Source organism: Rutilus rutilus (genome assembly GCF_951802725.1).
Source record: "Rutilus rutilus genome assembly, chromosome: 15".
In the NCBI taxonomy this organism is placed as follows: Eukaryota; Metazoa; Chordata; class Actinopteri; order Cypriniformes; family Leuciscidae; genus Rutilus; species Rutilus rutilus.
In genome coordinates this window covers 17,400,836-17,413,414 of record NC_140220.1, presented here as the reverse complement: position 1 = coordinate 17,413,414, position 12,579 = coordinate 17,400,836, and the positions used below count along the sequence as shown (strand labels likewise).

Here is a 12,579-nt window from a genome sequence, read left to right as displayed (position 1 = left end):
GGCCACGTAAGAAGAAACGTCGCTCTCAAAGGCCGCCTGAACTAGACGCTACAGCTGAGTGCTCGCCGGAACCTCTCCCGCGAGCCTCGCTCTCTCCTTCTCCCCCGCCTTTCACCGACGCGCAGCGGCCGGCTTCTGCCCGCACTGCCGTCGTCCTGGGAGATGATGCAGATGACGCCGCTGACAGCTGCTCTCTGCTTGCGTCTGACAGCGAGGAGTGGTCGGGCTCTCACCGCTCCGCCCCCTCGACTTTGGAGTCTGCCAGATCCCGCGCCAGTGTCGACGCGGAGCTTCTCCGCCTCCTCACTCAAGCGGTCGAGAGAATGGGACTGGATTGGTCCCCACCTAAGGAGCCGGCGCCCAATCGTCTCGACGGGTGCTTTTTACCTAGCCGCCGCCCTGCGCCTGCCTCTAGGTCAGCACCCTTCCTGCCTGAGCTCCACGCTGAGCTCTCAAAATCCTGGAACGCGCCATTCTCCGCCAGACTCCGCTCGCCAGTTTCCTCGGCTCTCTCCCAAGTGGACGGGGCCGCCGAAAACGGCTACAATGGTATCCCCGCCGTTGAGGAAGCTGTGGCAACGCACCTTTGCCCGCCGTCTGCTAGATGGCGCTCAAAGTCTGCCCTGCCGTCCAAAGCCTGCAGGACTACTTCAGCTCTCGCCGGCCGCGCTTTCGCCGCCTCCGGCCAGGCTGCTTCCGCCCTGCACTCGATGGCCATACTCCAGATCCTTCAAGCCGACCTCCTCCGTGAGCTGGACGAGAAGGGCTCGGATCAATCAGCTTTAACGGATCTGCGCAGCGCTACGGACCTTGCGCTCCATGCTACCAAGACCGCTGCACAAGCCATCGGCAGATCTATGGCCGCGTTCACCGTCATCGACAGGCATCTTTGGCTGACGCTCGCGGATATGAGTGAGTCAGAGCGCGCTGTATTTCTCAATGCCCCACTCTCGCCCACCGGCCTCTTCGGCCCTGCGGTCAGCGGGATAGTGGATCGCTTTTCCGAAGTGCAGAAGGCGTCGCAGGCTATGAACCTCTTCCTGCCCCGCCGCTCGAGCCCAGCCACAGGCCGCCCTCAAACTCAGCCTCCTGTGCGCAGCTCTACAAAGCGCTCTTCCCGGCCTCCCAACACTTCGCAGCGACGCCAGGGCGGCCGCCCTAGGTCGCGCTCGACCAGCCGTCACAGACCGCCGCCCCCCCGGGGCCCGCGGCCCAAGATTGCATTGAAGTCTGAGCCCGCGAAGTCCTCCTAGCATCTACAAGGAGGAAGAGATGGTTGAGTCCCGCTACGGCCGGACCGCCATCAAAGCGCCCAGCTCTGTCAGTCCCCTCTATTCAGGCTACTGCAGCAGCTTACACCGCAGCCAACGAGCCAGTAATAACACTCGCTCGCCTGCACACAAACGCCGTTTTTACGGCGACCCAGATAAATCTCAAAAAGAGTATAAGTGCTTTAAGTGTAGAAAATGTGCCCACACCCATGTGCTCACTGCTTCACACAAGTACGGTCCCCATGGTAACGCGCTCAGAGCGCTCTCTCATAAAGCGGACACACGCTGCTCGAGTATTAAGTGTAGTAAATGTGCCCACAACTCTGTGCTCACACCTACCCGCTGCTCGCTCTGTCACTCAGTTACCTCAAGTTGCTACGGCTCAGGCCGAAGGGACATTAAGTGTAGAAAAAGTGCCCACTCCCGTGTGTTCACTGCCTCACACAGACAAGGTTCCCATGGCAACGCGTCCAGAGCGCTATCTCTTAAAGCGCAAACACTCCGCTCGAGCATTAAGTGTAGTGAATGTGCCCACAACTTTGTGCTCACACCTGCCCGCTGCCCGCTCTGCCATACGGGTTACAGACCCTCTAAAGCTCCCAAACACTGGCCGTGTCGTAAGTGTAAATCCTGCGCCAGCTCACGAGCACGCGCACCCACTTTCAGACACCATAATCCCCACGCCGCTCTCGCGCCTGGGGTGTTTGACAGCAGATCGCACTCCATCTTCCGGGATCGAGCTACTAAACGCTGTACAGCTGGCCAACTCTGTTTTTCAGCCCCCGTGTCCGAGCACCGGCGGCGCGCGCGCCGCCCCATCCTCTCTGATACAGGTTCCCCATCCCGCGCAGTGCGGCGATCTGAACCCAGAGACCATTCGACCCCTAGCTATGTGTGCAAAAGCATGGGAAGCTATTCAGGGCGCGTCAGAATGGGTGCTGAACACTATAAGACACGGCTATTCGCTCCAATTCGCTCGTCGCCCCCCGCGCTTTCTAGCGCAGACGGAGACGAAAGTGAGTTTGGAAACAGCGCACCTGCTTCAAGCAGAAATAGCGAAGCTGCTGCGCAAAGGGGCCATAGAACAGGTTCATCCTTCCCTGAGCGAGTCAGGCTTTTACAGCCGTTACTTCCTCGTTCCCAAGAAGGACGGAGCATTAAGACCTATTTTAGATCTGAGACATCTGAACAAGGCTCTCATGAGACGGCCGTTCAAGATGATTACAACCAGACAGATCCTTGCGCAGATCCGCCCAGGAGACTGGTTTATCTCTCTCGATCTGAAAGACGCGTATTTCCAGATCCAGATAACTCCCCGTCACAGGCCATTCTTGAGATTCGCCTTCGACGGTCGAGCTTATCAATACACAGTCCTGCCGTTCGGCCTGTCTTTAGCACCCCGTACATTTACGAAATGCATGGACACGGCTCTCGCTCCCCTGAGAAGTCAGGGAATGCGAATTCTGAACTATCTGGACGACTGGCTTGTTCTAGCGCAGTCAGAGACAGAACTTGTGTCTCACAGAACAGCGCTTCTCAGCCATCTGGAAGGTCTGGGTCTATCGGTCAATTGGACCAAGAGCTCGCTCTCGCCCCGTCAGTCAATTTCCTTTCTTGGAATAGAACTGGACTCGGTGGCTATGACGGCCAGATTGTCGGAGCAGCGCGCGCGCCGCATCCGTCTCCTCGCCGCATCCTTCAAAGAAGGCAGCCGGGTTCCTCTGAAAGCATTTCAGCGCATCCTGGGGCATATGGCCTCAGCTGCGGCAGTGCTTCAGCTGGGTTTACTGCGCATGCGCCCGCTTCAACGCTGGCTGAGAACGCGCGTACCCCTTCGAGCCTGGGCGGCCGGCGGCTCGCTAATCAGAGTGACTCAGGGCTGCGTCTCAGCCCTGCAGCCCTGGCTAGCAGCCGAATGGTATCACACTGGAGTGATTATGGGAGTGATTTCACACCGGAAAGTTGTCTCGACAGACGCGTCCAACCTAGGTTGGGGAGCGCTCTTCGAAGGCAGACCGGTCTGTGGCCGCTGGTCAGACCAGGAGAATCTCCTACACATAAACTGTCTAGAGATGCTCGCGGTCGAGAAAGCGCTCAAACACTTCCTCCCATTCCTCCATGGTCACCATGTTCTAGTCCGCACGGACAATACATCAGTAGTGGCCTATGTGAATCGCCAGGGCGGTGTCAGATCAAAGACGCTCTGTGCCCTGGCGGAACGCCTCCTCGTATGGGCTCAGCACTCTCTGCGCTCTCTGAGAGCATCGCATGTGCCTGGCCATCTGAACGAGGGCCCCGACAGACTGTCCAGGGACAACGTTCCCCCTGGGGAGTGGTCTCTACACCCCCAAACAGTCCAGTCGCTGTGGCGCCGCTTCGGCAGAGCGAAAGTCGACCTCTTTGCGTCAAAAGACAACGCGCACTGCCCAGTATTCTTTTCAAAGAGCGAGGACGCGCTGGCCCAGACATGGCCCAGTGGCCCGCTATATGCTTTTCCCCGGTCTCTCTGCTGCCTCAGGTCATCAAGAGAGTCAGGGAAGCGCGCCACACAGTGCTCCTCATAGCCCCGTTCTGGGAGAACCAAGCTTGGTTCCCGGAACTCATACAATTGGCAGATTCAGCCCCTTGGCCGATTCCGGTGCGGAGAGACCTTCTCTCTCAAGCCCGCGGCTCGATCTGGCATCCCCACCCAGAGCGCTGGTCTCTGCATGCGTGGAGCCTCAACAATTACATGCTGATCTACCAGAAGGGGTGATGAACACGATCATACAATCTAGAGCTCCCTTCACGAGGCGGCTCTACACGTCTAAATGGTCAGTGTTTAACAAATGGTGCACTGCCAAAGGGCTCGATCCACAGACATGTGGGGTTTCGCAAGTATTGTGCTTCCTTCAAGAGCTGTTGGACGCGGGCAGGTCCCCCTCCACACTCAAAGTCTATGTTGCGGCCATTTCAGCGCTCTCTGTCTCAGAGCCGGGCCGCGCATTAGGAAGGAACGAGTTTGTCATCCGCTTCCTTAGAGGAGCGAGGAGGATGAACCCCCCGCGACCCCCTTCGGTTCCTATGTGGGATCTTTCACTGGTCTTAGAAGCCCTGAAAGCACATCCCTTTGAACCCGTGGAAACTGTGGATATGAAATACCTCACGCTCAAAACCGTTTTTCTGATAGCACTGTCTTCAGTCAAACGTGTGGGAGACCTTCACGCGTTATCCACTAACGCCGCGTGCCTCGAGTTCGGACCAAATGACTCTAAAGTTATTCTCAGACCGAGGCATGGGTACGTCCCCAAAATATTGGGCACTCCCTTCAGAGCGCAGGTCATTTCTCTCTCAGCCCTGCCGAATTCTGGCTGCGAGGCAGATAGTAATCTCCTCTGCCCAGTTAGGGCGTTGAGAAACTATATTTCTCGCTCCGCCGCCTTCAGGCATTCAGAGCAGCTCTTTGTTTCGTTTGGTGGGCGCACCAAGGGTCTCGCCGCCTCGAAACACACCCTATCCAGATGGATAGTGGACGCTATCGCGGCTGCTTATGCGTCTAAAAACCTGCAGTGCCCACTGGGCATTCGAGCGCACTCCACCAGAGGCATGGCCTCATCGTGGGCGTGGTCCAGCGGGATTCCCATTCATGACATTTGTGCAGCGGCAGGCTGGGCCTCCCCTTCCACATTTGTGAGGTTTTACAACCTAGAAGTTCCCGCTTTGCAGGCTAAAGTGTTATCAGTCTAAGTCTCGCGTAGCCAGCCCACTGTCTGTGCGCGGGCTACGTTGTATGATTTAGCTCTACTGGTTGAGCTGCACTACGTGGGAAGTGTCAGTTTGGACCGGCTGTGCCGCTCCATGCCCCATAGTATGTGCTTGTGTACTGTGCTATCTTGGCCGCCCAGCTCCGCTATCGCGTTCCCCGGGCTTTCCCTGGGACTCATTCAGGATGCTGGGCGCGCGCACGGCGTTGACAAGGGAGTTCCCGCAGCGTAAGCTACTTACGCAATACGAGAGAACCTCTCGTAAGAGAACGTACTCGGTTACTAAACGTAACCTCTGTTCTCTCTAGAGAGGGAACGAGTATTGCGTAACCCGCCGTGCTCACGCCACGAGCTCATTTCGCTTCATGCGACAGAAACCAGTGAAGCAGCCTCTGAGCCCTGCTTATATACGCTAAGCCACACCCCTAATGACGGGCTGTGACGCATTAAGCGCGCCAAGCGCGCTCATTGGGCGTGACGTCACGCCTAGGGCTCAGCGATAGGCTGCTGCAGTTGCCGCAGAGCAGCCAATGGGCACGCGAGTCGCCTGCCCTAGGTCTGCAGGCTGCCGCACTGCGTTGACAAGATTTTTAAAAATTAAGGATAATTTTTTGGCTTCAGTATCTCGAGAAAGGAGACTTTCCCGCAGCGTAAGCTACTTACGCAATACTCGTTCCCTCTCTAGAGAGAACAGAGGTTACGTTTAGTAACCGAGTACGTTTTCCTTGGTAACGTTGCAGGACATATGAGGTAAAATAAAAAAAAAATATGTGACTATGGAAAAGGGAATGATATGGTACAATTCCGGTAATACCATGGAAATAAACAAGGCTTCCTTTTACAGTACAGTTTCACTTTACTTACTGAGTAAATTGTCATGTTTTCCTTGGTAACGTTGCAGGACATATGAGGTAAAAAAATTTGACTATATGGAAAAGGGAATGATATGGTACAATTCCGGTAATACCATGGAAATAAACAAGGCTTCATTTTACAGTACAGTTTCACTTTACTTACTGAGTAAATTGTCATGTTTTCCTTGGTAACGTTGCAGGACATACGAGGTAAAAAAATGTGACTATATGGAAAAGGGAATGATCAAGTTATATGGTACAATTCCGGTAATACCATGGAAATAAACAAGGCTTCATTTGTTGCACTTTACTTACTGAGTAAATTGTAAAAACATCTGCAAGAACATACCCAGTATTTAAGATGTGCCATGACATTATGAAAAACTGTTCCTGCGGGGTAGTTACCAGGTAAGTGTAAGGTAAATTATTTGATAAACCCTCTATAAATGGGTGTAGCAATGAACAACAACTATGTAAGACAAGGTAATTTATTGGAAACTACGTCTTAATTTCAAGATAGTAATAAATAAACATGGACTGTTACCAACATAACCCTAGGATAACTACAAACCTAACTTGAATTGATGAGTAATACTGGAGGTGTTTCTAAAAATTGGCTGCCTACATTCTGAGGAAGTACACAATTAAATCGGAGTTATTACCAACCTAAACAGGTAACAAGTACACAGTACTTTGTTGAGTTGATATTTAACAGTGGTGTTTTTTTCCCTGGTAGTTTCTCTGTAATTGCATACTAATCACCTTAAGTAATTACACACTAAAATACTATAATTTACCATATGCTTACCAGGTAAATACCTAGTAATTAGTTTGTAGTTTCTCTGCATTTACATACTTGTTACCTGTGGTAATTACCAATAAACAACTATAACTTACCATGTATTTACTAGGTAAATACCTAGTAATTAGGGGACTGTAAAATAAAGGGTTACCTAAAAGGGTATGAAATGAAAGCAGCATTTATATTAGGGCTGGGCGATATAGCTAAATCGATCTATCCATCTATCTATCTATCTATCTATCTATCTATCTATCTATCTATCTATCTATCTATCTATCTATCTATCTATCTATCTATCTATCTATCTATCTATCTATATATATATATATATATATATATATATATATATATATCTGTCTATGTGTCTGTCTGTCTGTCTGTCTTCGGTGAAAAAAGTTTGTGAAAATCTCTTCTTTTTTTTAAATAATAAAGTTGTTTTTCATGTTTCAAATTGTTTTTACAAAATGAAAACAAGAAAGAATTCTAATCACTTTAATTTAAAGACTTCAATATGACAATACATAGTAATAAACAACAAAATATACCTATATGCATTGGTGTCCAAAAGTCTGAGAAATTATTCTATTTTGCATTTTTCTATTTTAATACATTTTTTGTCCACCCTACAAATTATAAACATACAATATTTATCAAAAAGTTCTTTGTAAACTTTTTGACACAAGGAATGGGTGTGGAACTGGCCTACTGGCACAGACAAGAAACTAAATGGCCAAAAAAAACCCCCAAAAAACATGATAAAGTCATAGTGATATACACATATATACATATAAAATATATCACCCAGCCCTAAATGATATGCTGTGGACAGGACTGTCCCTTGTGATACTTTTTCAGTATTTGTGTCTGCTGTTTTTCTTATGGTAAGGTGGTTTTAACAGTCAGGTGCACATCTGCACAACAATTTTTGTCACGTTATCAGGAAAATATGTATCCATCCCCATCCCTCGCTCTTATCGGCATTTATCATGCCTTGTTTAAAGATGGTACTCACCCCTTCAACGGCCTTTAGCCTGCGGCCCTGTAAGCAAACAGCCCGAGACCAGAGCATCCAGCACACCTGCAGCTCGTGGCCACAACACACACACACACACACACACACACACACACACACACACACACACACACACACAGTCATTTCTACTAACATCCACCCATATAGGCCTGATGATCCATATCTTAAATATATTGCAACATCAAAATTAAAGTAATTTCAGTAAATTCAATAGCCAATTCAATTAGTTTCAGTGCTAAAATTTTTCATTTTCCATTCATACACTTAAGTATAAATAACAACCAGAACATTCAGTATCCATTGCACTAGTTCAGTATATTGTCTTAACTGAGATGACTGTCTGTTTTTTTTTTTTTTTGTTTTTTTTTATATGAAGAACATGCTACAAGTTTGTGTGGTGCTGGTGCTTTTTGGACCGAGGCTGTTTGCTCCCACTTTTCTGTTGCGGTTGACGGCACATGATAAAAATGGCCATATGGATTCCAGCCCAGATAACAGTTCCAATTATTATAAAAATCTGCAGTTCTCTGTCTAATTCTTCTTACAGTTGGTGACCAGTAATTTGTAAGATAATTAACAAAGAAAGACAAAGAATACCCAGGTTGATGAATCCATTTGGCTTAAAGCAGGCAGCCATTTTAAATGGATTATTACTATATTCATTAAAATCTGGCTAGTCTGAATGCTCAAAATGACAGACAAAAAGAACAATATTTAGATACAGCCAAAATGTTTTGAATTTTGTAGAAACCTTCCTTAAGAATGGTTTACTTATAATTGTCTCTGCATGTTAAGCTACATGTTAATAATAACACAAATATACACATTTAACATAGATACGCTGGATCAAATTGGCAAACCGAGTTACAGTATATCAGAAAATATTGTCCAGAATGCTCAAACAGCTGTTGGAAAAGAGTCCAGAATGGCCGCCGCTTCATGTGCTCGTCCCCAGAAGGTGGTGTTTCTGTTGTTGGATGTCTGCAGCTGTATCCTTGAAGGATGCGATTTCATCTGTCACTTGTTCTTCCCCATCTAGACTGTGGCAGGATAAACTGTAACACCAGTAAGTCTTTATTCAGTTTGTTCTACTCATTTCTTAACCTGTTGGATTTTTTTTAGATGAATGCTGTAAGAAACTCAGTCCTTAGCTAATGAAATTATGTGTTATGTATTTCCCATATACAGTCAAAGTATTAGCAAACGTTTTAAACTGTGTTGCTAACCTACACTAGCAGTTAAAAGTTTGGACTCAATCGTATGCATTCTTTATTATAATCTGGCCATATTTTAGATTAATAGTAAAGTCATCAAAGCTATGATATAACACAAATAGAAGTATGGCAAAGTGTTACATAAATCAAAATATCAAAATATCTTATTTGAATTTCTCTAAATTTAACACTCTTTGCCCAGAATAACTAGCTTCATGAGGTGTATCATGGGATGCTTTTAAACAGCCCTAAATAACTTCTCTCGTGTGCTCAACATTTTTCATTCACCGCTCCACAGCTCAAACTTTCTTGAAATGTTACATTTCAGTTTTAGTGTCTCAAGCTGTGTCCGAAACCGCTCCCTATCCACTATATATAGTGCACTACATAAAATATAGAGAGACAATACTATATAGATTTATATAAATAAGTACAAATTTTGTTTTATATTATTTATTATTATTAAAAGTTTAATGCGTTTGACTAACAGTAATAAATACATAAAATGATGTACACGTTTTAATGTGTGTTTATTCTTGTTTGCAGTTTTTTAATAGTATATAATGATTATGAACAAACATTAACCATAACAAACGGCCTAAGCCTTTAAATCAAAGGGATTTTAAGTATAAATTAAAAGCTAAATTAATAAAGTCCAAACTTTTGATTGGTAGTGTACATCCTTGTCCATGTTTTATATGCTGTTAAAATGTTAATATTTAAGCTTCTTCTTTTTTTTTATATAATGCAGTTTTTTCTTCTGGAAAAATATAACTGCTCTTACTCATCTAAAAGCCTCCCGTTCCTCATCCCATTCTTTAGCAGAGATTTGTGAGGTTGTTCCCCCTATTTATTTATTTTTCCTGTGGAGCACAAATGTCTGGTCTCAGAAGTAAAATCCCATTCATTTTCTCCAGAAAGAAATAGATTTTAATCAAAAAATTAAAACATGCCTACCATAAGTTCTGAGGTTTTGTAGAAAGTTGTTTTGATTTTATCTTCAACAACCCAGCAATCAGATTGTTGTTAACATTGAAAATGTTAACAAAATAAATTGGGCTCAGCTGTAATGGTTTACTTCCGTAAAGCATTGCAAAATACATAATCAAGTTACTATTTCTACGCACTTAATCAAACATTGCTATTGGCAATAAAAGTGATTACATTTAAGTATACTTACATTGGTAACACTACAATAAGGTTTCATTAGTTAACATTATTACATGGCATTTGGTGAACTAATAAAATATTAAACTCGGTCGAATCAATATTATGTATACAGTTATTCAATTATGCCATCCAGTATCGTGGACTCGCTCTCTCTTGTTTCATACAAGCGCAGCTGCCGCCATTTTGTGACTATTGTTTTGTACACTGTTGGATTATGAGATACAAACAGGTATGATTTTAAAACAGTTTAATCTGAAATCACGTTCAGTGATTCACGTTTAAAGTGCTAATAAAATTCTTAGACTCTAATTATTTACTTATGTGACAAGTAGCCGTGTAACAAGCGGGAAAATGTACATCCAGCCGGTTGCTGATGGAATGCCCCAGCCCCCACATCACCCTGTCGGGGGTTTATTTTGAGAGAACAACCAGCTGGATGTACTTTATCCCTTACTTAGTTAACTACATTTGTTAACATGAGCTAAAACTGCACTTCTGCAACATTTATTCATCTTTGTGGATGTTAATTTCAGTATTTACTAATGCATTATTAAAGTCGAAAGTTGAATTTGTTAACATAAGTTAATGCTCTGTGAAGTAACATGGACAAACAATGAACAACTGTATTTATATTAACTAACATTAACAAAGATTATACAGTACAAATACAGTAACAGATGTATTGCTCATGGTTAGTTCATACATTAACTAATGAACCTTATTTTAAAGTGTTGCCACATTTTTTTTATTTTTTTTTTTATTGTATTTATTTATTTATTTATTTAGCTCTAATCAAATGTTGTAATATTATTCCGTTTTTAAAGCTGTTTTGCTTGGTTTATGACATGACACTACAGATGTTTTATTTTATTTTTAAATCTATAGAGAACATGTGAAAAATACGTCTAGAATCAAGGCAGACTATCTTAGTCTGCAGTCATTGTAACACTCCACTCAGTAACAGTTCGATAGTGTTCTGTGTGAATCAAAATAGTCTTCCTGGTCTTCCTTCGCTTGTGGCATCAGAGCACCAAATCATCCATTGAGTCACATTCAAATCTGAGGAGGTCTCATTGAAGACATTTGTTCACTATTAAGTATAATTGTTATAATGAAGGGACTATTATCAAGGGACAAAAGACTTTGTGTGTCTCTATAAATGACAGAGAAAAACAAATGTATTATTAAATTAAAGTAATTTGCTATAAAGTGATCTTAATGTAGTGTAATTTAATTACTGTCATTGCTCAAGTGTTATGTCACCATCAACCTTAAACTAACTTAACTAACTATAAAAACTCTAAACTTGTGTAGATGTGTATAAACACACAGGGCAAGTCATTTAGAGAGTCGTCTTTGTCAATTAAAGGTTGTTGTTTATTAAGCTAATTCTCCAATTAAAAGCACAATGGATGTAAAGAAAGAGGTAATACAGTGCTGATTAACCATTTTAATTCTACAGTGCATTTAGAGGGGCACTTTGCCTCATGCTCGATAATTTGAAGTCTGAAAAATCTATATATTTGAGCAGCTTATGTTAATGGTGCCAAATAAATCTGTACAACAATCAGTGCTTTGGATTAATTCTACTCAATCTTTATTAGTATATTTGTATGGGTGCACTCTTAAAAAAAAAAATGCCTACTTCTACATTTGGAGTGGATTACTAGCATATAGCACATATAGGGCACATAGCACTACAGATTACTAGCATACTAGTATACTTAAAGCGTTAGTTCACCCAAAAATGAAAAGTATCCCATAATTTACTCACTCTCAAGCCATCCTAGGTGTATAGGACTTTCTTCTATCAGATTGGAAAAGCCAGGATATTTTTACTCCGATTGTGTTTGGCTGACTTGAGGGTGAGTAAATTATAGGATAATTAAATTTTTTGGGGGGTGAACTAACACTTTAACATTTCTGCAGAATGGATATGCTGTTCCACACATACCTCAGCCATACTTTGGTTTTGTTTCATGTTTTCACCTTTTTCTGAGTAACAGCAGTTTAAATAGTTGATTTGATACTTGACTGACTTATCACTGAATTATTGACTTTCTCAATGTACCTCACTTAAAATATTTTTGTGGTCTATCATCTTTATGACAGAAGTTTGAAAATGCATACCAACATTTTGATTTAGTTTTTCTCACATACGAGTGTGTGACCTTTACACATGGTATGATTTATTAAAATGATGTGAAGCCAGACATTTTATTTACAATGCTAGTGTGTGTAAACACTAACTGACACACATCATTCTCAGGTAAAGGCCCAGAGACATTGTATGCTGGCCAGAAAGTGAATGACAATGATTGGCACTCAGTCAGAGTGATGCGGCGGGGTAAAAACCTCAAACTCATGGTGGATGATGATGTGGCAGAAGGTACGAATGCAGTATAAACTTAACAGAGCATAAGTATCTGCCCCCTATATAATGCATTAGTCCATCACTTACTAATCACTTTACCAAGACCTCCTACTCTCCT

At 44.1% G+C, this 12,579-nt stretch overlaps 1 protein-coding gene across 1 annotated transcript in view; it reads left to right on the top strand.

The window, feature by feature from the left end:
• nrxn3b (neurexin 3b) overlaps nucleotides 1-12,579 on the top strand; it is a 523,467-nt gene that overhangs the window by 216,802 nt on the left and 294,086 nt on the right. Inside the window, 2 exon segments of the mRNA XM_084433352.1 lie at nucleotides 8,743-8,769; nucleotides 12,357-12,476. Of these exon segments, the coding sequence (XP_084289478.1) occupies nucleotides 8,743-8,769; nucleotides 12,357-12,476 (147 nt within the window).